At 44.3% G+C, this 24,369-nt stretch overlaps 1 protein-coding gene and 1 long non-coding RNA gene across 7 annotated transcripts in view; one reads left to right on the forward strand and one right to left on the reverse strand.

The window, feature by feature from the left end:
- The window catches only part of Fancc (Fanconi anemia, complementation group C), a 214,654-nt gene that overhangs the window by 16,800 nt on the left and 173,485 nt on the right, over positions 1-24,369 (reverse strand). For all 4 annotated transcript variants that reach the window (XM_005384680.2, XM_013514336.1, XM_013514337.1 and 1 more), the window contains 3 exons: positions 14,566-14,722; positions 5,058-5,110; positions 3,663-3,762 (listed from right to left, as the gene is read on the reverse strand). In XM_005384680.2, coding sequence (XP_005384737.1) covers positions 3,663-3,762; positions 5,058-5,110; positions 14,566-14,722 — 310 coding nt within the window. The remainder of the gene's footprint in view (positions 1-3,662; positions 3,763-5,057; positions 5,111-14,565; positions 14,723-24,369) is intronic.
- LOC106148503 lies at positions 1,547-4,145 on the forward strand. Of its 3 annotated transcripts, XR_001234023.1 has the most exons (4): positions 1,547-1,846; positions 2,173-2,314; positions 2,917-2,985; positions 3,684-4,145. It is a non-coding gene; the product is annotated as an uncharacterized LOC106148503 (long non-coding RNA). The 3 variants fall into 3 exon arrangements; XR_001234021.1 differs by having other exon boundaries at positions 1,547-2,314; XR_001234022.1 differs by lacking the exon at positions 2,173-2,314.

A 24,369-nucleotide genomic window follows, 5' to 3' on the forward strand; every position in this document is an offset into this window, starting at 1 on the left:
TTATATCTTTTTCCTTCCTTTTCCTTTCTATTTATCTGTACCTTTATCATTAGAACAGGCTACTAGAAAGCATGTAGTGTTTTTTTAAAAATTTCAATCTGATATCTCTGCCTTTCTTTCTAGAATACCTGGTTAATTTTCATTTATTTTTTATAATGAATACACTTTTTGCTATGTCTGAGTTTAGGTCCATCTCATTGTACAGCTTTCTTTTGTCCCAGCTGTTTCTCCTACCCTCTGGCAGCCCACAGCTGTCTTTCCGCTCGGTCAATGGGATCAAGCCTGGCCACCCTCACTGTGTGCAAAACACACACACACACACACACACACACACACACACACACACACATACAATCGGGAGAAGCAGGAGCTTGCTCCAGCTGTGTCCCTTTCAAGGGATGAAGCCTCTCTTGTGTCTGTCTACGTTGGCAGGCCCCTTCTAGTGTTTTGCAATAGATTTTAAAAATATTCTGCCCCGCATTTACAGTCTTTATCTGTGGGAAATCTAGTCTAGTCCATGGTCTGACTCTACCACTGCTGGGACTTGAACCTGACCTTAAGGGCTCCTTGTTCCGAGGGCTCCTCCAAGCTCACAAGGGTGGCTTCTCTGCCACCTGCACCTCTTGCTCACCGTCCCAAGGGGCGATGGACGGGTGAGAGGAAAGGCTAGAAGGAGAATGAGAAGCAGTGGGGCAGCATTTTGAGCCACAGGAAATAATGTGGATTACTGCTGCCTCTCGTGAACTGCTGCTGGGAGTGGACGCAGGTACCCCACCTTCAGGACCCACCTGGCAGACGCTCCTGATCCTAAGATCTCCCAGACTGTCCAGAGCAGTGATGCTGGTAATAGTAAACAAAATCCCAAATGCCCCCACCCAGATCCACTGTGCACACGGTGCGCTGCTCTGCTTTACAAAGTACAGAAACAACCAAAAATGAACAGAACATGGGTTTAATGACTGAAGCTCAGAAAGAAAAGAGAGTCGGGCTTGGACCAAGTGTGACAGGACTCAGGCTTCAGGACTATGAGCAATCTAAGGTGGACTCTCGGAGGGGCAGGGCTTGTGGAGGAGACGTGCCATCAGTGGGAAATGCAGGCAGGTAGCAGCGGACCCAGGAAGAAGGGAAGGCTGGGTGTATGAGAGCCTCTGCAAAGGGAAGGTGTCATTGATCTCTGTTACTTTTCTCGTTGCTGAGACAAAGTACCCAATACCTACAGGAGGAGAGGTTTATTTTACAACTTGTAGAGGTTTCAGGCCATAATTGGCTGGCAGGGTGGCATGGCAGAGGGGCATCACAGAGGAGAAAAAACAGTTTATGGCAGAAGGCGAGAGGCAGCAAAAGCAACAAGCGACCAGCAGTGACAGCAGCAGCCCTCTTTCTGTCCCTTATATTCTGTCCCTTCATGCGCGTCCCACCAATACCCAGGGTGCGGCACCCTTAATCCTAGCATCACAATGAATCAGTCCCAGCATCACACACTCTAGATTCTGCCACCTCTAAAAAGTTCCACCTATGACCACATGAGGCACTGGGGGACATTTAGATATCCCATAACACTCTTATTTTGAGACAAAGGTGAGGGTGACTGATTCTTGTTTTTTTTGGCCCTGCCCTGGCTCGCCCTGGGGCCCAGTGTGATCCCCATGGCCCTACACTCATGCGGCCAGGTCAGGATCCTGTTCTACAGGAAACGCAACTGCAGCTCCCATCCCAGTCCACTGCACCCAAGGGCAGCACAGACTCAGCAAAGCGGAGGGGACCGAGAGGCGCGGGCGAAGGCTGAAGAGCGAAACTGCTTTCCACGTAGCCGCTGCCCAACCTGAGTGTGTCCCAGGAGTCCCAGGTTTGCTGGAGCACAGTTCCCAGTCGGGAATTTAAGAATGTATGAGGGAGGACAAAAATATTTGTAGTTATGCTGCCAAATAATAGTGAGAGCCAGCCAGTGCCTTTCAGCCACGTCTCCTCCCAAACCCCAGGCTCCGTACCACTGATAACGCTGCTCGCTACAGTCTAGCTGACTTCCCAGGGAAAGAGGGATGGGAAAAATCAATCATAAATATTTATCACTGCCTTAGAAAGCAGAAACATCTGCTAAAACCTGAGCAGTTTCTTCAGCTTAGGGTGTGTGGGCTTTCAGTAGGGCCCCACCTCACACCTCTGCCCTCATAGATCAAGTTGCAGAGGGCATCATAAGCGAGCATGCCATTCTGCCCAGGGAGGACATGGGCCTAGGGCCACTCTGAACAGGCAAACTGCTGCCCAAGCACTGCCTGTGATCCTGAGACACCAAGGCCAATGACAGTGTCCAAAGGTGAGAGCTCTCTGGTAGAAAAGTTCCTGTTTCACGCGGTCACTCAGTAAATGGCCTTTGGCATCTGCTGCAGCATCTGCTAAGAGGGCCCTGGAGTCCTCTTGTGCTTTAGACCTAGCATGTCACTCAACCTGTGTGGAAGGTGACTGGATCGTGGGGTGCTTTCCTCATCAGTGGGTTCATCCAGTGATAAGTTCTTACCTGAATGTGCTGCTGGGAGGTGGGGCCTGGTCGGAGGTAGCCACTGCGGGCGTGGTCTAGAAGAGTATATTGTTGTCCCTGGCTTCTCCCTTCTCTCTTTGCACCCTGGCTCTCACAGGATGAAGCCCCTTGTCCTCTGCCATGCCCCACTGCCACCCTGTTCCTGCCTTGAAGTCGGAATGAACCCATGGAATGAACCCATGAACCAAAATACAACTGTCTTCCTTTAAGTGATAGGTGTTTGTACACATTTTGTCCCAGCAACAAGAAAGTGACTAAGAAGGGATATCTGCCTCACCGATGGCATGTGACCCACTGCCTGGTCCTTCTGCTCCTGCTCCTCATCGACAGCGACCAGATATGTCCCTGTCCTTGTTCACCCATCTCCCTTCTCTCCTCAGTCCACTCAGGTTGGGCCTCTGACGGGAATGGAGATGCTAAGCACCGAGAAGGGTCAGTCCTGCTTTGTGGTAAGCAGCATCTCCCACAGCACATCCCAGTTGGGCTGCAGCATGCCTCTCGCTGGCTGAGGCTGAGCTGTAGCCAGAGGGACCTTGTGTGTAACACAAGGCAGGAGAATCAGCTTGAGGTACGGTACCTACTGGCAAAACAGAACTCAAATACAGCAGCAGATGGGAGCTTCTAAGCACTGGGCCCAGGGCAGACAGGAAAAACCCTGATTCATTTTTAGTTGAAATGGTTTTATCTTTGCTAGGACATTCATTTGGAAGCTTTCTTTTTGAACAAAGCAGTCTCTCAAAAAAAAAATTTTTTTTTGTTTTTGTCTTTTTGAGACAGGGGCTCACTATGCAGTTCAGGCTGGCCTTGAGCTCACTTGGTAGCCCAGGCTGGTCTTGAACTCGCAACAATCCTCCTGTCTCAGCCTCCTGAGTGCTAGGATTATAGGTGTGCGCCACCACACCCAGCTAAAATTTCTAAACACAGGGCTAGGGCTGTAGGTCAGTGACAGTATGTGCCTAGCATGCACAATACCCTAGGTATAGTCCCCAGGACCATGAAAACAAACCGAATAACCAACTAAACAAGATTTCTGAAAATAAAGTGTTACTTTCAGGTGATTAGCCAAATACTCTTAGCAGCCTCTTTTTCCCTGGGGTTAATGAGTAATATACGCAATATAACAAACCTGCTTGTTTTCTTTTTCCAGAGCTTCTACAAAGCAGCGTGTAAACATCTGTGTAGCGGCTAGTACTTCTGGGGCTCCGTCAGTTTCCAGGAGCGCGTACCTGAACAATGCCAGAAAACACAGTGAATGATTAAGACAGCAAACCCACCAACCCGAACAGGAAGGAAAGGAAGAATGGAGCCACTTTTTATGCCTTAACCTTCAGCAGTCAAGGCAGAAGGAACTGGTTACTCCCTTCCTAAGTATTTTAAGTTGCAGGGTAGAGCTTAGAGCTCTCTGTCTTTCTGTTCTTGAATCATTAAGCACTGTGTGGCCCTTGACATCGGCCTGCACACTTTTCATAGCCTCTGCGCACTACAGGCCAGGACACTTGACATTGGCATACATTTTGCTTTTGTAAGAAGTGACAGAGCTGCCTGAAAGGGTAAAACGGCTCAGTCAAACCCATTAGCAAAAAGCTGGAGAATAAAGGTGTATTCTGAATACCTGGCTTGGTTTCCATGCATTTTCATATAATTAACTTTTCTTTATGTTTGTTTAAGTATAAAAAGCCAACTCAAACTTGGCTAGCTTTCACTTAGAAACACATTCCTGCCTTCTTATTTCTGTGGTCCTTTACAAATGGCTTAGGGTTGGTTTCAAGAAGATCCCACGTGGTGAGTCATTCCTTGTCATACAAATTCCTTTCCCTAGACCTGCTGTGGATAGGTTGGGCAGGGTGCGGACAGGGCCCCACCCAGATGCCTAGTGCCGAGAGGCTTTGAACATTCTTCGGTGACAAGCTCCCCTAAGGGATCTGTATTAGGACTCCATGGCTGACACTCCCAGGAACTGCTGGCCACAACCTATACTAGTGTGCAGGGACCATCTTGCCTCTTACCTACTGTGAATCCAACACACTCCCAGGAAGGACTCACGTTGTCAAAACAAATACTAACACACTGTAAGATAACATGCATGGTTTACTCTGCTTTTCAGAAGAACGCTGTTAAGAATGGCTTTGTGTTTCTTTTTCTTAGCTTCTTTAGCTTAAGAATCCTTTACAAAGATTGGTCAGCCCTCATGTGGTGAAGGGAGTATATTGCTACGCTTTATTTTGAACTGAGAAAAATCCTATTTCATGACAAAAATGTAAACCAACTCTGCTTTTATGCATTATTATTAGAATTTTAAAAGGTTAAAGAAAAAAGTCATCTTAATCCTTAGGCATATGCTTTTAAATATATATTGATTTGATTTTCTACTTCTAATTAACAAAAAGCTCAGTGAAATAAGAAGAAATAAAAAATTTAACTTCTCCATGGTACAGCCAGAGGCTACTATCGATTTTTTAATTCATGTTTGGAAGCTGAGCATTTTTGTATCAACTACTAGCAAAAACAGCATAATATTTACCTGAACATTTCATCAACAGCTCTGAATATGGCGGGGTGGCAGGCTGCCTGAGGCTGTAAAACAGAAAGACCATAAGAAAGTGAACCATTAAAGATGTACCGTAAGAACTTGGAATTATCAGGCAGATAAATTATGCGGGACTGCCACATGGAGAGTGGGCATATCTCTTTGGGCAAGAAAAAGAATAATTAGCATGACAGTGTGCAGATAAACTCTTTCTATTGTGCAGGTTCTCTTTCTACTCTTGGATGGCCCACATTTTTCATAATAAATCCATATTATCCAGAAAAAAATGGCCAATTTTTCTACAGTACACCAGAGTGAACACAGAAGCTACTTGTGTTACTACTTTTCCTTAAGTGCGCCCCTGTGTCTGACTTCCTCAAGTGGCCTGGAAGTGTCTCAAAGTCGGGTCTCAGTCTGCTTTTTGTTCCTAGTTATTTGTCACTGAGTCCATAATCATTCAGAATTATTTTGTTGAGGAACCCAGTAACCCCTTCCATTCTGGACTAAATAACAATATTATTATACGATTAATTTAGCAGCTTCAGTTGTTTAGTATGAAGAGGATTCATGAAAGAACAAATGATAACATCCTGAGTGATGAAAGGTATCTAGCTCATTCTTAGACTACTTTTGTAAACTACAGAAGCTGGCCTCCTGTGACCCAGGTAGGGGCCTCAATGGGCCTAAACAAGTTTCATATTTTTTCGGCAGAGTTCACAGCAAGATCTGATGCAGGTGCCCATGTGTCATAAGACAGATATTTTACGGTACCATCCAAAAGTTAGTGGGTTAGGCTCTGAAGGGAATGTCTTCAATTATATCACACTTGATATAGCTTCGTGAAACATCTTTTATAGTTTCCATCAACAAGAAAAAAGAAGACAGGGCATGTCCTCCTCTACAGCTTTCTGGACGTTCCTGAATAAAGCACGGTGCCACCCCTGGGATTTCCTGCTCTTTTGTTCTTCGGACCTGGCATCACAACTTGTGACATTGAGTGCGCGCCATCTAGCGTCTGCAGGCCGCCACTACAGGCCACAGAAGGCTCCAGGTAAGAGCATCACTCCTTGTACAAATGACGGGGTGATGGCTTTCTTATTTGAAGGACAGAGACTTGTAATTTGCAAGATTAAATATTTGACTCTTTAATAAAGTGATCCGTGATCTCTAATCCTCCACTGGCGTGCATTTTTTTATCTGAAAGAAACCAACTTGAAATTCTCGCAGATAAATGTATTATCTACTTAAAAAAGTAACTCAGCAGAGCAAAGGCAGGTCACTTCTTGGCTTTGATCTCAGCCAGTCAGTTAATCTTTTTGCTTCTAATCCTCCCTGTAAATAATAACAGTTATTAAGAGGTTACTGGATACATGCCCAGAAAATATCATAAAAGTTTCAATGTTTTCATAATGGGAAAAAAATCAAACAAGGGAAAAGAATACTGTAAGTCTTAAAGAAATATGATTCAACTAAGTTTGCTAGAACTCAATTTTTCCAAATTTCTCTAGAAGAGTGTTTAATTTCCAACAGCAGTGCTGTGTGCCCACAGGCAGACCGACACTCAGAGCCTGAAAACACAGGGATAGGAAATAAGACTGGAATTGGAAATGATATAATAAAATAACTCTAAATGGCCTAAGTACCCTAGAGCCGCTTTGCAGGTTTGATGCTACCGAGAGTCACTTTAAACAGCAAAGGCAAGGATGACCCAAGAGGCAGGCTGGGGCTGCCATAAGCAGCACAGGGGGAAGGAAGCACAACAGTTCTTATGCTTTCAGGATGGAATGAGAGCCGGGACACACTTTTCTCTTACGGTGTTTTCCCGCAGAACAGCTCAATCCCATGCTTCAGATGTCTCCAGTCTGTGCAGAATCTGCCTGTTCTCCTCATACAGATGGACTCTCCACTTAGATTTCATTCTTTCCAAATATTTCAGACCATTGGTTACTGTCAGCCTGGTACCACAACCTGTCTTTGCTTTTATATTAGGGAAGAGACCGGGATATCCAGGCTGTCCTCTGCCATCTGCATGCTTTCGTGGCAGTTTTTAAAAATGAGACTTTACTTCCTGAGCAAGTAATTTCAGAGTCAGTGAGCTCCTCACGAGGACCAGAGTGCTCCCAGGTGAGGCTGTGTCCCTGTGACATCAAATCACACAAACCCACTTAAGCTGCCTTTCTTAGCAACAAAATCTTCCAAACAAAACTACACATATGTGCTTCTCTGGAAGCCATAGCTCCCCCTAAGTCTCCCTGTGAGCGACAAGGTAAACCTTTAACTTCTCTGTATCCTGTTTTGTCTAGTGGGACACTCTGGCAACACACCACAGTCACTCTGCAACCCAAGGCTGGACCCCAGTTCTGAAGCTCATCATCTGCATGAGGATCTTTCCTACGAAAATAGAACAACAGCTTTTTTGACTTCATCTGCTCATCTGTTTTTCTCCATCCCACCAAACATCTTCCTTCTAAAGCTCTCTCTTCCTCTCCATCTGGCCTAATGATTCTCATGTAGATCGTTTCAAGTATAGGGAAACTATGTCACCAGGAGTCCAACGATAAGCTGTGCTTTGTTCTTCCTGCCCCTAGTTCCCTAAACATGGGAAGGCAAACAGATGACTACGATGGAGAGCTGCTCTTAGCCTTCTTTCCTCGGGACCTGGCTGTTCTGTAGAGCGTGCATATTCTGTGGCTAAGACACTTCCCCTCCAGTCTACCTACCAGCTGCCAATTAGCTACCACAGGTACCCAGAACTGCAATGTTTATCCCTCTCTGCCTAGAAAAACAGACCATTCCCATCCCTCAGCAGAACCAGGGAAGACAAGATCAATGCAGAGGAAATGTACAATAACGTCAGCCCTTCATGTGTTTGGGGGAAGAGTTGAAGGCGAGGCCAGCTTGCCATTCTGTAGCATGAACTGTATAATAGCACTGATTCTTCAGCTTGGGCCCTGATGTTTGTTTAATCTGCCATTTTCATCCTAACTCATCAGTGGTTCTCACACGCCACTTGCCACTTGCCAGAGGCCTTGGAGCCAGGCTAATCCCAACTACTCAGGAGCCCAAGGCAGGAGGATTGCAAATTCAAGGCCAGTTTGGGCAACTAAATTAGACCCTACTTCAAATATTAAAAAAAAAAGAAGCTCGGAATGTAGCTCAGTGGTAGAGTATTTGCTTAATATGTGCAAGATCCTAGGCTCAGTCACTGGTACCCAGGGGAAGGCGTGAGAGTACAGAAAATTTTCGGAAACAAGTAGTTCTTATTTTCTACAGTCTTCTGATTGTGTGTATGTGTGGGGAGGAGAATATTCAAAAGCTAGGAAAAGGAAAAGAGGACAAAAGGAAATCCTGAAGACTTCTTCACCTGAAACTTCATAGACTTTTTTTCCCTTTATGATGAAGACAGAAGAGGCAGATGAGTGAGAAAATGATGAAGTTCAGAAAGCTTGGAGTCAATTCTCTTTTTATGGCCTATTTTAATTGTCTATGCAGGAAATAGTCCTTTGGAAAAAATCAGTTGAGGCTTTCCCTCCAATTTACCCACTAGCCAGGCCACCCTGCCCTGTGTTCAACCAAGTCTCCCACACCACCGTTCTGCCAAAGGGAAGCCCTCCTTGTTAGTGTATGTGTATAAATTAAAAGGTGACTCTAGTCACCACAAAAATTCTGTTTAATGAAGAGTCTTCTTCAGATCCACCTCAACAATCTGGGCATGGTGTGCACGCCTATAATCCCAGCCCTTGGGAGGCTGAGTTGGACTGCATAGCAAGATCCTGTCTCAAAATTAAAAAAAAAAAAAAAGACCCACCATAACAGTAAACTCCCCTATTGAGTTAAATGATTTATTTTTTTAAACCTACGTATTAGAAATCCTTCATGTGTACCATGTAAAATAAAGCCTCTTTATAAATATGTATTTTTGATTATACCATTTTCTTACTTTCTGTTTTCAAAATGCTAAATGCAAAACTGTAAATATCCCTCTTACGTTTTAGGATCTATTTTGTTTTAAGACATTAAAGCTTCTTGCAATGAATTTGAGCTTGGAAGAATTATTGTTCCTTTTAATCTTTACCAGATGTTGTTTACATTACAAGCAATTTTTTTTCAGTGCTCTGTAATGCAATTATTGTTTAATTAGTGATAAATCTGTCATTCCTGGGCTTAAAATCTTAACAAGTACCAAATGTACTATTGTGTTTTAAATTTGCGCACACTGTCTGGGTGTTAGGACACAGGAGTCAGGGGTTCACATGGTGGGTGCCCAGCTCTGATGCTGGACAAGACACCCACCACCCCCCAGTCTGGTCCCTGTCCTGACCCAAGGCTTCTACCCTTTTCACTTGTTGAGCAGGAGCAGAAGGAAGCTCCTCAGCCCCCACTACTGCTCAGCTTAGCCTCTGGGTGGCAATGACTCTCCACCTCTACTATCACTTGGGTTTTGTCTGCTTATTTTCTGCCCACTCCCACCCCCACCCAATCTCTGATTGGCTGCAAAGTCCTGCATCCTCAACAGCAAAAACCTGTCTTGCAATCTGATTTTCTGCAGAGACAGCGCTGGGGCATCTGCTGCCCTCCGGAGGTGGACACTGGAAAGTGAAGCTGCTGTGGGAGCTGCAGATCCTGCAGCTTTCAGCCACTTTCCTGTTTGACCACTGCTAAATCATCCACTTCCACTTATGTTAAATTACATGCATCACATTAAAGAGCACGGAAAGGAAATGTTAAGAAGACTGCTAATGACAAATGGCAAAAGAAAGTCCTAGAACATAAGTGAAAAGCTATTCATACACAGAAATTGCTGACACCATCCAGGATTGGAGTTAGCTCTACAGAATGAGAACTGTACCCAGGGATTTTGTGGAGAGTTTTTTTTTTCCTTTTGAAGTGGTTATGATTGTTATCTGGAGAACAGGGAAAAGGATGCCTTCTAGCTTGTGCTAAGGAGTATGCTGAGCTATCTAGATGCTTTTCAGTTCTTATTAGAGGATAAAAACCTTTTTATTGCAGTATTAAGACTTTTTAAGTAGGAGAATCCACAAATACCCTCTGATTTAAAATCTGGATAAAGCAAAAACAAACCCAACCTTGTACCCTTGGCACCTTGCACTGGCCTGGCCCTCCTCCCTTGTGCTCTTCTCCCTTAGCAGGGCAGATGGGCCTCGGGGAGCTGTCCATCAGCTGTGGTGGCTGCAGCGGGCGGGTGGGTTCAGCCCACCAAGGCGTGAGGGAGGGCGTGGGAACCAGGGAGCCCCAGCCTGGCACACAGCACAGCACCGCAGCCAAGTCCAGGGCCATCCTGCCACCCAGCCAGCCCTTCTCATTCAAATGTGGACTCCAAACAATAGCTTTCTGGGCTCTGCAAACAGAATTGTAACAGGAAAACATAGCATCCTTCTGATGCAGGGCCTCCCTTGGGAAATCGACTGGTGCCAAGAAAGTTGCATAATTAGCAAATGGCTTTCGCTGCTTTCAGTGACATCAGTCTGTAAGGTCAGGCCTGAGGCTGCGGATTATGGTCCTCCGGTGCCTGTGCTGTCAGGGGAAACACAGAACCATCTGTTTTTGAGACATTTCCATCTGCACAGCAAATGACAAACTGGGGTTAATACCTCAATTTATTTGGGGGACACCAACCGTGGCAGGCAGCCATGTATTTGAGGGCAGTCCAGCCCATGGAAGCCAAAGGTTGAACTTTAAAAGTAGACAGGTTTTGAAAACATATTTGAGACGTTTAAAATTTTAGAATAAACATATATGCATTTAGAATTCAGGTGACACTAGACTGGTCTCTTATTGCCACAGTCTTAATGGAAAATACCAGGCCCCCGAAGTCTCTGAAAGGCCAAGGAACATTTGGAGAGGTCATTTCCCTTTGTATAATACTTTTATCTTTTGTTTTTGCTACGTTTTGATAACTACAGAATTTCCAGGACTCATTCTGGATAGTCCCAAGAGATGGAAATATAATTAACAGTGTTCCATATAAAACACAAGTTATGTAGACCATCACACTTTAATTGCTCTCAGAATCCGACTCTAATGTAATAGGCATCAGATTCCCTCTGCAGCAAAGCACAGTGGTCTTGTGCTGGGCCTGACAGATCTCTCTGATACTTCTGTACAGGGCTGTCACTGCACCGAGATGCTGCACTGCGATAAATGAATCAGATGATGCAATTAGGAAGCAGGTTCTTCAGGTTACCCTGCAATCACTCAGCCTGCCTGGCTCTCTGCACTGCAGACCCTGGGTGCTGGAGGAGTAGAGCCCACGCCAACTGGGGGCTTCCAGTCATCGCTGTAATTACCTCCTCGAAACAAGAGGCACAGAGAGGTCACATCCTGTCAATGTCACAATAAATTAAACCAAATAACACCCTCTAGAATCCCCCTTTAACCATAATAAAAGCTCCAAATCTCTACACACATGCTCCTGATAAATGCTTTGGGAAAATAAACTGCCTTCGAGGCTATTTGATGGAGAGGAGGTTATGGAGACTGGAGACCGAAAGACATGATGTCTGAGGAGAGGGCCTGCTTTCTTTTTCTCACTCTCTTTTTTTTCCTGCTTTCTTCTTCTCATCAGCTGTGCTGCTTGGAAGTGCTGCTCAGGTTTGAGGTCCTCCGGTAAAAAGGAGGTGGAGAAGGTCCAGAGAAAACCACAGGGATCCATGAAAGGTAGCAGAAAAGTCAGCAGGACTGAAGTTTCCCACTGAGAGATTTAAAGAAAATCTACTGAGCACACCCTGGAAGCAAACAGCCCAGTTACTCTATTTTACCACTGAAAAACTGTCAGGGAAAAAGTAAATTATACTGCAAACACTTAAGATTCAACAAAATTTACCAGAGGAAATTTATTGCCTTCAATAATCTTGCAAAGGGCTATCAGAAAAGCTTCCAACGTTTTTATTTTGAATTATGTTGTAATAATTTTTAAATAAGGTACATTCTTACTTCTTGCCTCAATATGCAACTCCTAACAGTGGTGATGTCAAGCAGTAAATATCCATAAAAAATACCCCCTTTAGGCTCTCACAGTCCTAACATATACCTATCTTCCTTCTACTTTGCCTATCCAACACCAAACCTGCAAGTCACTTGGGTCCGGTCTGGGCCACCATCAGGTGCCCGTCAGTGCAGGTGAAGCACTGGCTACCCCCGACACTGTGGCTCTCCAGCCCTGCCAGGGAGGCCTGGCCACAGAGGCAGAGAGGGGCCGTGACATGCAAGATAAGCAGGCCCAGGCGGCAAGAAACCGACAGAGAGGCGAGCGGCTCCGTTGTGGTTCCATGTGCAGCTTTCACTTAAGAAGAAGCAGGAGGCTCCAGCAGAATCAGCAAACAGAGGTGTCTGGGAGGTGGCTGTGTGAACCCGGGGCCGAGTGGCCAAGCCAGCCAGTGCCTTCCTCAGCCTTGACTACTGGCCGGGTGGGCACCCCCTTCCCAGGCTTCTGGTCGCCAGTGTGAGAGCAGGCTGGGCAGCACTGCTCCTGAGCTCACCGTTCCCATCTTTACTATGAGAAGACTCCTCTGTGCCGACTGCATAAGGGTGACCAAAGCAAACCGGAAGACATGGTGCAGTCTATTGAGGAACCTGGGGGAGAGATTCCCGGCACCGTGGCACCTGCAGTATGGAGTGTTTGGCCGTGTTAGGCTTCTTCTGAATCTAACTAAACTACTATTTTAATGGTGATTAATGTAACCAAGCTTTGGTAGCACCAGATCCATTCTGGGCTTTCTGTTGCAGCACAGGTTGTGCGGGAACCCAGAGGCTGGCTGAGAGCTGCACTGGTGGCCGTGCATGGATATACAAGCAAGATGGCCGGTGTCCGGGACCCTTCTCTCCATACTTCCTCCTAGAAGCTGAGCTAAAATGCCTGTGGGCATGTAAATACTCACACTCATGGGCTGCCACTGGGGAAGCATCCCCTGCCAGTTTCCACTCTGTAAGGAAGTGGCAGCTGGAGCCCCTGCCTGAGTTAATGAGTAAAGCTACTTTACCGCCAAGGCAATGAAGGGAATGTGGACCTGTCCCAGTGCTGCCTTGAAGCAATGGGTCTCCCAGGCCACCTGGACACTTCTTCCACGAGTACACAGTGTTTGGGTCATTACTAGTACTCTATGTTAGACTAATTTTGTTTCACTTTTTTAGGGGGAAAGAGAGTTGGCAAGGTCTTGCTGTGTTGTGCAAGCTGGCCTTGAATTCCTGGGCTCAGGTGATCCTCCTGCTTCAGCCTCTGGAGTAGCTAAGATCACAGGCATGTACCACACGCTCAGCTTTTTTTTTGGACCTATTCTTATAATATTCTTTTTGCTTACTTTTATTTATTCTGGTTTTGTGTATCTTTCAATAAACCAGCTCATTTGGGAACTATCTTTGCCTTATCTGGCTTGTCATTTGATTAAAGGATAAAAGGACCCACCTACCCCCTTCGGAGGAAATAACCTATGAGGTGAAACCATCACCAGGTATTGGGGGAACAGAGCCACCCTGGTCACTCAGTTTGATGTGTAATTTAAAGATATTTTTTCCGGCCGCAATGCTGTTTGCTCCTGCTTCTACAAAAACGAGTGCCGCCTCCACAGAGCTGCCTCCCACAGAAGGGCAACTCCTCGACTGGCCCTGCCTTGACCCTGCCGGATAGCCCGGCGCGGATGAGGCCGAGCGGCCTAAGTGACGGCCAAGTCCTCACCTCACAGAGCTGAGGGGAAGGGAGACTGGAGCCACTGTGAGGGGAGGTCGCAAGGCTCACAGCCCTCCCCCTCTTAGCTGTTTTTGTTGCTTTACCATTTTTCTGGGTTTTGTTTTGTTTCTCTTAAATATTTTATTTTTTCTCATGAAAAGCTGAGTTTATGTTGTGCATGTTTTTGTTAACGGATCGTCGCTCTCCCTCATCTGTCAGATCTTCAGTCTTAAAAATGTACCCCTTGTGTTGAAATAAGAAATATTCTTAAAACCTTGTGCCCTGGCTTCTTCCAGCACCGCTGGGGGCCACACCCTGTGCTTGGCAAAGACACAGGCCAGCAGCGCTCAGCCCCCTCTCCCGCACTGGAGCTGCCAGCAGTGAGAAGCCAGCTCTAAGTAACTGATGCACCATCTTAAAGTGAGCCTCGGGTAACCCGCCAATACAGCATTCCTTTGGGGAACTTACCCGCTCAAAGGCTGTTGTCCAAATATGTGACACAAGGCGCAAGAGTCAGGCAAATCTCAAACCTCTCCCCACATGTGCCAAGTATGTAGAAAAGCCACTACGTTAGGTATTTTTTCTTTTTTGGTACCAGGAATCGAACTCATGACCTCAGGCTTGCCAGGCAAACACTTATGCCCCTGAACTATATTCCCCGGCTGAGGTATTTTCAAAATAAAATGCAAACATGATTATTTTTAAGGTCCTAGTCCTCTTTTGTCTGTATCCCAACCCCTTTTTTCGCCCTTAATGAAAACAACTGATTCTCAGTATCTCTTTTCAGGCCTTTTCTCACCACCAAAGTCCAGCACGTACCAGCAACGAGTCTTTGATAAAGCATTCCATCCTTCTCAGACAGGTTCTCTCACTGGAGGTCAGCTTTGCAAGAAGATGCAGCATGGCTTTCTCCAGGCTGGGAAGATGCCGAAGCCAGAGGCTGACGACAGCTGGGGTGGGGAGAGAAATCTTCTTCCTGTTGGCCAGAAACAAGCAGAGTGTTAGACAGAAAGGGATGGAAAGAGGAAGATGAACAACATTCAAAATGCAATTGCTAATCCAATTTGTGAGAGTGTTCCCCAGGGTCCTAACGGCTATTCATATTTATTGTATCTGTGATTATTTATCACAAACTCACTTGTAAAGCAATGTAACTATGCTTTCATTTCAACTCACCTTAAGAAAGCAGAGAAATGCTCAGGAAAAATGTGCTTTCAGAAAGGAGAAACAAATATATACTAAGAAAAGAAAATGATAAAAAGTGAGCTGAAAAAGGCCGTGGGATGTCCAAATATATGTAACCCCCAACTTAAGAAAGAGTTGCTGTTGACCGTTAAAAGTGTAGAATCCCAGGGCCATGACTATCTGTATGACCTTGGGGAAGTTACTTAACCTTTAAACCTCAGTTTACTCATCCATATAATTGCCTGCCTCCTTCATACTGCTGGAAATATAAAATGCAGTTGCATAGGTACAGTCATTAATACAGTGCTCAGCACACCATGAATTTTCAAACCTCTATTTACAAATCTGTTGCTTAAAGGTTAACAAATATTTTTGTTAACCATTTCACACATGGTAGTAATGGCCTAGTTAATGTATAGTGGACCTTAAGTACAATACTCAGAACCAACCCACTCTGTGCAATTATGTTTATGAGGGGCAGGTGGGGGGATTCCTGTGTCAGTGATGTGGGGTTCTACTTCCCCTCTGGGGAGCAGACATGAAGGGGTCTTGTATTCCATGCACTGGCTCTGAGATGGCCGCAGAGCTGGCCTCCAGGGCCCCCTGCCCTTCCTGCCCTGTCCCGCAACAGCAGGCGCTTTGACTCCTCCTGCTTACTGTTGTTAACAAGGAAGCTTGAGGTGATGAGTCTCCCCATCACCCGAAGACCCTTCAGAGACTGTCCCTCGCCATGAATCCTGGGCCACTTCTCTGCAGAGCTGGTGTGAAGCCCAAGAGTGGGGCTGGGGTAGGAGCAGGAGCGATACCCAAGGGCTTTTCCCTGTTCCCCCCACAGGCCTTGTTCTGGATTTACCGGGGCCACAGAAGAAACAGAAGGTGTGTGTTGGGGGCGGTGGAGGAATAGTAGAGGGGAGAAGGAAGGAGGGAAGGGCACGGCCCCTTCCCAATCTCCCCACCCTGCACCGGGCCCAGAACCCCCACAGTGCCCACACCCCTCAGAACGGAAAAGGGGAAGAACAGATTTGAGAAGGGTGTACCAAGAGCCAGGCTTGGCCTGTGTGGATTCACTGTGTGGGAGGCACAGGCCAGCAGAGACCGCCAATACACCCTTAAACGTGCAGGGTCCGGCTGAAGGCACGCGCCGGGCAGGCATCGTGGATGTGCACTCGAGGGAGGGGAATCTGAGTGGGACAGCCAAGGAGCAGCAACACTCAGGTGTTGGGCAGGGAGGAGGGCGACACAGGCAGAGGACTATGTCATCAGAGCTCAGAGGAGACAGGACTGGAGAGGCAAGTCCCGGGACCGCACCGTGGGAAAGCTTTGCGGCTGGTGTCCAGGCTGGTTCTGGGTGGAAGGAAGAGGGTAGGTGCGAGGGAGGGGCTGGAAGGGGAGCGAGAACTGGAAATGAACCCTTAGAAAGCAGGCTGATGGGAGGGACACCAGAAGGACACCTGGGTGCCCTTGGAAGGTAATGTTTTTAAGACCACATGGCTGACTGCTGATGGGCAGGACACTCACCACAGCAATACTATAAAGACGGCAGGTTAAAGTACACTCCATTCATGCCAAGGAAGGCGCTCCTATTTTTAAGAAATGAGCTGGATGGGCCAGGGATGTAGCTCAGTGGCACAAGAGCCTGCCTGGCAAGCACAAGGTCCTGAGTTCGAGTCCCAGTACCAAAAAACAAAAAAATAAGAAATGAGCTGGATCTATATTCCATGAAGGATATCCAGAGTATACTGGTTAACAAAACAAGTTCCAGATTGATGTGTATGGTGTGATGCTGTTATTTATTTGTTTGTTTTTAAAAGCTACTTTAAAAAGACAGAAAAATTTTGGGTGCAGTGGTTCAGCTCTATAATCTCAGCTACAAGGGAGGCTGAGTCAGGAAGATTACAAGCTTGAGGTCCAAATGGGCAACATAAATCTCAAAAGAAAAAAGAACAGGATATAGCTCAGTGGTAGACTTTCTTAGCATGTGTGAGGCCCTGGGTTCAATCCCCAGTATAGGGGAGGGGGAGGAGTAGCAGGAAGAGGGAGATTAAGAGGGAAAGAACAGCTTTTATGAAAAGTTTTGTATAAGAATATAAGGCATAGTTATCAAAAGTTCTGGACAATGATAAATAGATATTTAATATTTTCTGTACACACCCACATCATATTGTTTGACCCAATAAAATAAATATACATTCTGTGGAAACTTCAAAGAGTCAATGAGGTAAAAAAGAAAATAAAATGTTTTTAGGGGTACTGAAAAGTTTCATTCTGTCCAACATGTGTCAGTTGTAGAAACTCTTAAAGTTGCCCTTTTCCAAGTTACACTTGTTCTACTGTCTGGATACTGATGGAGAGGATGAATTCAAGGAAAATAGGGTAAGTTTAAAAATTGGCCCCCCAATTCCTACCTGATAATTAAAGGCATTTTCTGTATTGTAGCTATGTTTTCGGTAACAAGAAGGACATTCTGGGACTATGATTTCCCCTTCAAGTAATGAGGAATAGACTCCTGGTTGGTGCTTTCACATAGAACACATAGTTTTTAGTGAAGATTTCTGCCAAGAAGCAAGAAAAGCCTGAACAGGACACTTTCCCTGCTATGAGACTCTTCCAGACAGGCGCCTCCTTGACATTTAGAAAACTTACTCTGTTTCCTCAGACTACTCATTGTAGTAAGGGGATGACTTGCCCCTCTCCTCTCCAAAAAGGGACAGTAGGTAGAGAAATTGGTCTGGCTGCTTATTAAATAATTTTGCCTTTAATTTTTTTTTACAGCAACAAAGGAAGAAAGAGAAAGAAAGAAAGAAAGAAAGAAAGAAAGAAAGAAAGAAAAAGAAAGAAAGAAAGAAACCAGAATTACAGAATTACAGAATTAAATTCTCCATGAGGAAGGTTCCTGACAGAGGCACCCTTCAGAGGGCTGTGCTCCAAGTTCTAAAGCTATCCAGGGGAGTCAGGCTGGGGCTTTCACAGTCAAGAACGACATATCTGTGACAGTCTACCTTTCAAGCCAGGGCTGTTTGGGCTGCCCCAAATCCATGAAAATAGGACCCATTTGCTCTGGAGAATTGCTTAATCCCAAGGAGCTGGAAAGAATACTTTACTTCATCCTAAAGGTACACGGACATGATAACCTGACCTAAGACACGTATCACAGTTGAGGGGGCTGTGTCATTGTTATCACCAGTGTGTGCAGAGAAGCCACAAAAAACAGTGTGGGGGCCACCAAGCAGAAGAAATGCCTACCCCTCTCCAAACAACTTCTAATGGTCCTAAATCAGCATCAGCAGACTTTTATGTGAAAACTTTTTCAATGACTGATTTCATGAGGTCTCACTAAGGATGAAAGAGAGAGGTCAGAGAAACAGCAAAAACGTAAGGAAATTTCAATCAGTGGAAAAAGAGAGTGTTAGTTACTGCTAACTCTTTGCTTCCTTTTTGTCCTCGATATCACTCTAATCTTTCTTTATTCACTCTCCTGTACTGAAATTTAAAGACTGATTTTTCTGTGAGTTGAAAAAATCACAAAACCAGGAGTTTGGTTGCAGCCTTGTAATTTTTTTGATTTTCAGAATCTCATTTTCCCAATGTATAAATGGGTACTGCAATTGTGGGGGTATTTTAAATAACCAGGGACTCCCCATATTAATTCCTGAAGCTGTCAGGGGCCTCCAAGGATCCCACCTAGGCCTAAATGCAGGTATGGTGGGATGGACCTATGAATAAACAAAAGATGCTCCTCTCACCCTGACAAGTAAGCTTGCTTTTTGTTTTTGTAACTTGATACAAAAAAGCACTCTTATAAGTAAACTACTCATTGGTAAATTATTCAAAGAATATAAATGAGATTTTTCTCACTGGCTAATCAATTCTTATCTTATTAAGCATCTCTGGAAGCCATATTAGCTCTTTTGGTATTGAGAATTTGGCTTATATTTGGCCTTTGTTTGTGACCTTTTATTATTAGAAAAAGATAAGAGCTTGAGAAAACATCAAACATTGTAAAAAATAATAAAACTGCTATTAAAGTCAATAATAGTAACAGAACACTAGGCTAACAGTTATTGGGTATTTCTTCTGGGTGCCAGGCACTGTGCTCCATATTACAGGCATTGGGCCCACTAAAATCTTAGGGGAATGTATGTCCCAGTCTGCCTGAGACAAGTCCATAATTATAAATGGGAACACTTTGACTCTCAAAAGTGGACATGATAACCTGATCTAGATGCTACGTTATATGGTCACCCTATTTAATACCTACAGCTAGCCTATGTTAGTTGGTTGGCCAGTCATTCCTACTACCAGGAGCTCTTTTTACATAGAACACTTCTCATGCCATCTATGTGAGATCTCTCCCTAATACCAGCCAGTTCCTCTCTAGACACAACGGGTATCCAATGATTCAATTTGGTTCTGACACTAACTACCCAGGGTGGACCTTAGGGTTAAAAGCCCAATCCTACAAATATTCCTCGCTTCAGATGACAATTACAAGTCTGGGCCTCCTTGTCTTTTTGCCAAAAGTCAAAGGCTCTCCTTTCTTCAGATCTGGTAATTTTCTAGAATAGCTCACATAACTCAGGAAAGGACATTACTTACTATTACCAGTTTATTACAGAGAATGAAACTCAAGAACGGCAAATGGAAGAGACACACAAACCCAGAGCGGGGAGCGACTTGGAGCTTCTCAGGGTAAGGTACACCACCGTCCAGCACCGACCCAGACGCTCTTCACGCCCCACACGTCATGGAGCTTCAGGGAAGATTCTTTACATAGTTTGTCTGAACCATCATTGCCTCCAGAGATTACACCAAGTTCCGAAGGTCAGGTATGGGGCACAAAGGTCTACCCTTTCAATCACATGGCTGTTTGGTGGCTACCAGCACCAGTGTGAAGCTCTCAGGGGCCTACAAGAGTCACCTCTTTGGCCTTAATGCAGGTATTGTAGGAAGGGCTTTTCATGACTAACAGAAGATGCCCCTCAGGAAATTCCAAGGTTTTAGAGGCTTGGACAAAGACCCCATACACATTTCTCACTGTGCCACAGATTCTCGGTCATGCATTCATTCCTTCTTCCACTTCTCCATGGCTCCTTCATGCAGGCATGGAGCGAATGCTCTCCATGCAGCACTCAAAATCCTCAGGGTTCTCAAACAGTGGGTTTGGACTTAGCTGCAAGGATAATGGCCTGCTAAGTGCTTTTACTCCACAGACCTAGGGGAGAAGCTCAGCAGCACTCCCCGGAGGGCTTCCTGCCCTAGGCAGCTTGCAGGTGGCTGTGACAGCAACCCCAGCGGTAGACAGGAAAAATCAGGTTTGACATTTAGCCCAGAAATGTAAAAGCTTCTCTGGGTTACTAAATTGCCAGAGGAGAGGGTGAGCGTGTGCTGTTTAAAGGAGGATAGGCAGCTCATTTCTGAAAATACATGACCGTGTTTGGAAGCCAAGGCCAAAGACACGCAGCCAATTATAAAGCAGATGAAATTCCACTGGTGTATTGTGGTAAGCAAATAGCTGGAAGGCTAAGCCCAGGGCAGGGTACATTGGTCAGCGACAGCATGTGGTTTCTAAATGATCAGCAGCCAGCCCATTTGGGGAGCCCAGGGCCCCAGGAGTGGTCTGGGGAGGTGTGTGGGGGGGACTGAATCAGCCTCCCTGTGCCAACATGTGGCAGGGATGCTCCGTCCACAGGAAAGCGTCCATGGAAAGGCTCCAGCTCTTACACCACCACGGGGGGAACTTGCTGAGCTGAAGTCCAGGAATTGGACACGTTGAAGACCACCCAGCAAGCACTTCTGGACAGTCTGTCCCCTACAGATTAGCAGACATAATTTTCCAAACCAAATACATTTTATGAGCTGCTGAGAGAGGACCTGCTATCACAGGAGGGCGACCTACTCGTGGGGGCCGGGGGAGCACGGCTCCAGCTCTCTGGGGTTTTACAGAGGATGCCATCGGGCGTTCCGCCCTTGCCTCCCTTTCATTTCAACTTTCATTGAAAAAGCAAGACAGGACATAGAGGTTGCTGAGACCATATTCTTCTAAAAGATGTACTCCTTTAAGTCAGAAATGGAGCCACAAGAGTGAAAGGCAAAGAGCATTTTACTTCAAAGTGAGTATTTTGCGAAATTGCTGCCGAGTGTGAAAAATGAAAACTGCTGGGGAAACCAAGAGAAGCTCAATGTGGACTCAGTTTAGAGCTGGAAAGGGCAACTCAGCAAACTGCAGGAACTTCTGAGACGATTATTACTCACTACCTCACAGAAATAAAAGCAGCCGGTCAGGCTCCTCAGGAAGTTCAGATGTACATGGGCTTAAAGTCCATAGAAAGACGGACTTTGTTTTCTAACCATAAAGCCAGTGTTTTGACATTTTAAATGTTAAATGACTTGACTTCTATTTTCTTGCTAAATCTTACTTTAACAAAGTCCTGGACTATCAGGTTTCACATAAAATACTAAATAGCATTTTAGTTTTTTAAAGAGTTATGTATTAAAAATGGAAATCCTTTACTAGGAACTAGTTCCTCTGAATTAACTGTAAGAACAACAGAGTTTAGAACTTGCTCATTTTCCAAATGCAGTAACAGCCATTTGAAGATGAGGAAGAATAACCTGCTTTAAAAGCCAGAAAACAAAAATGCAATAAAACCTTGAGAATACGAAATGTCTAACATATATACATGGAAAATATATCAGAAATTCCTTTAAAATTGCAAAAATAAGGCCAAACAAATGGGAAGATAGACATGTTCTTGGACAGGTGGACAGAAAATCTTTTTTTTTTTTTTTTCTGGTACCGGGAATTGTGTTTTTGAGACAAGGTCTCACCACATAGCGCAGGCTAGTCTTGAACTCACTTATGCAACCCAGGCTGGCCTAAAACTCGAGGTGATCCTCCTGCCTCAGCCTCCTGAGTGCTGGGATTAAAGCATGTGCCACCACACCTGGCAGAAAATCTTAAAATCATAAAGACACCAGCTCTCCCTAAATTAATTTATATCCTTAGTATGAGTCTTCCCACAAAGAATGTTAGATGTCTTCCCTGGAGCCAGACAAATTGGTTTTGAACTTTATTTGGGAGACAAAAAAATTACATATATACATTCGCCATCTTGCCCAAACCACCAAATTAAAAAAGAAGAGGATGGTAAGAGAACTAGTCCTATATTATTTTATTTTTAAAATTTATTTATTTTGTTACTAGCCCTGTTCTATACAACCAGTAAAGCAAAATGGTACTAAGGGATGCATATGGATGCTATAGGCCAACTGCATATAAAAACTGAGTATATGATTAAGGGAGCATCTGAAGTCTGCAGGGGAGCTCCAGTGGCGTGGTGGTGCTTGTGTCTTTCATCACATTCAAGACAGCTGAAATAAAATATTCCATTACCTGAGAGTGAAAAAAACCAACTCTCTCATTTCAACAAATAACTGCAAAACCACTCTTGTAAGACAACCAGATATGAAATGATAATAAGAAACTAGTGTCATATTGTTAGATGTAACAATGGTATTGTAGCTACATCTTTTTTTTTTTTTTTTTTCAGTACGGGGGACTGAATCCAGGGAGTTCACACTGAGCTACACCCCCAGTCCTTTCTTTGATTTTTTTTTATCTTGAGGCAGGGTCTTGCCAGGTTGCTAAGTTGCCTAGGCTGGGTTTGCAATTGTGAGCCTCCTGTCTGAGCCTCCAAGAGTGCTGGGATTACAGGCCTGTGCCACCATGCCTGGCTATAACTACCTTTGTAAAAATGTACTTTATCATAAAGAAGGGTCTGTATACGTAATGACTTTCTAATTTCTTTCTAAAACTATTTAAATAACAGAGAATTGAAAAAAATTGAGACAGGGTCTTACTAAATAGCCAGGTTGCCTAGGCTAGACTTGAACTTGCAATCCTCCTGCCTCAGCCTCCCAGACTGTTGGGATTATAGGCATGTGCCACCCATGCTCAGCTGAGAAATGTAAATATTAACACAACTTTTAAAAACTGTAATATTTTTAACAAAATTTAAGGCTCAGTAGTATTTTAAAATATCATCAATGATCATTACACATTATACATACACACACATATATATCAGTTATCACACTGTAACCCATCAACATGTATAATACAATTTTTTAAATAAATATCCTATCAACTTTTTACCTTTATTTTTAAAATTTAATTTAATTTAACTTATTTTATTGAGACAGGATTTCACTGTGTAGCTCAGGCTATCCTTGAGTTCATTATGTAGCCCAGGCTGGCCTGAAATTCTAGGCAATCCTTGTGCCTCAGCCTCCCAAGTACTGGGATTACAGGTGTGTGCCACCATACCCAGCCCTCTACCTTGAATTTAAAAACATGAATGATTTGAATCTCATTTTTGAGACGAAGTACAATCTGGCAATTAAGGTGGAATTGCCATGAAGCAACAAACCATGTTTTAAACACTGCAGAAAGAGTAACTACTACCATCCTCTGAGTGGGATCCATGGAACCCCTGTGAGGAACAGAGACCTGCTCAGAGATTCTGTGGCCAAAACCATTTTCATAAATATACTACGAAGGCTTTTACCTTTTATCCTCTCATGTTTATAAGTGTACGTCTAATCATGCAAAGGCTATATGACATCTGATGTTATTTCTCTGATACTCAATGAAAAATATGCTTGTATATTTTTACTGCCTCAAGGAATTTTAAAGATAAGTAATATTTAGGATGTAAATATGCATAATTTCAGAGATTAGATTTATTCTCTTTTTGTCTACTATGCTCTTGCTATCAATGGTTATACTTGATATTACTTCCACATAAAAAAATCAGTAATTTAGGCTGGGTATGCCTGTAATCTCAGCTAATTGGGAGGCTGAGGCAGGAGGGTCACAAATTTGAGGCCAGCCTGGGTAACTCAGCAAGACTCTGTGTCAGACTAAAAAATAAAAATATCTAAGAATGTAGCTCAGTGGTAGAGCACTTGCTTTCCATATATGAAGCCCTGGGTACAATCCCTAGTACTGCAACAAATAAACAAACAAACAATATTAAAAAAGAACTCTAATATTTCCCCTTGTGGAATACAGCAAAATACAAGTACTTTGCTGAGGTTTTTTTTTTTTTTTTTTTTTTTTGGTTTTTCTCCAGTACCGGGAACCGAACTCACGACCTTGTGCTTGCCAGGCAGGCGCTTTTGCCGCTGAGCTAAATCCCCAGCCCCTGCTGAGGTTTTCTGTAGTAACATTTTAAAAAAACTTTTGAAAGCTTTTCTAAATTAAAACATTTTAATCTAAATTTTAGATTTTTTTATATTATATATAAATGTTTTATACAGAGTCCACCAAAAATGTATACACACTTCAGGCAAAGAAAAACTTGTATAAATATTTTAATACTAAATTTGTTAGGCATTATGACATTAATACAAGTTATCTTTGGCTTCTACAATTAC

This window comes from Chinchilla lanigera, unplaced genomic scaffold (genome assembly GCF_000276665.1).
Source record: "Chinchilla lanigera isolate Chin_1 unplaced genomic scaffold, ChiLan1.0 scaffold00021, whole genome shotgun sequence".
NCBI lineage: Eukaryota > Metazoa > Chordata > Mammalia > Rodentia > Chinchillidae > Chinchilla > Chinchilla lanigera.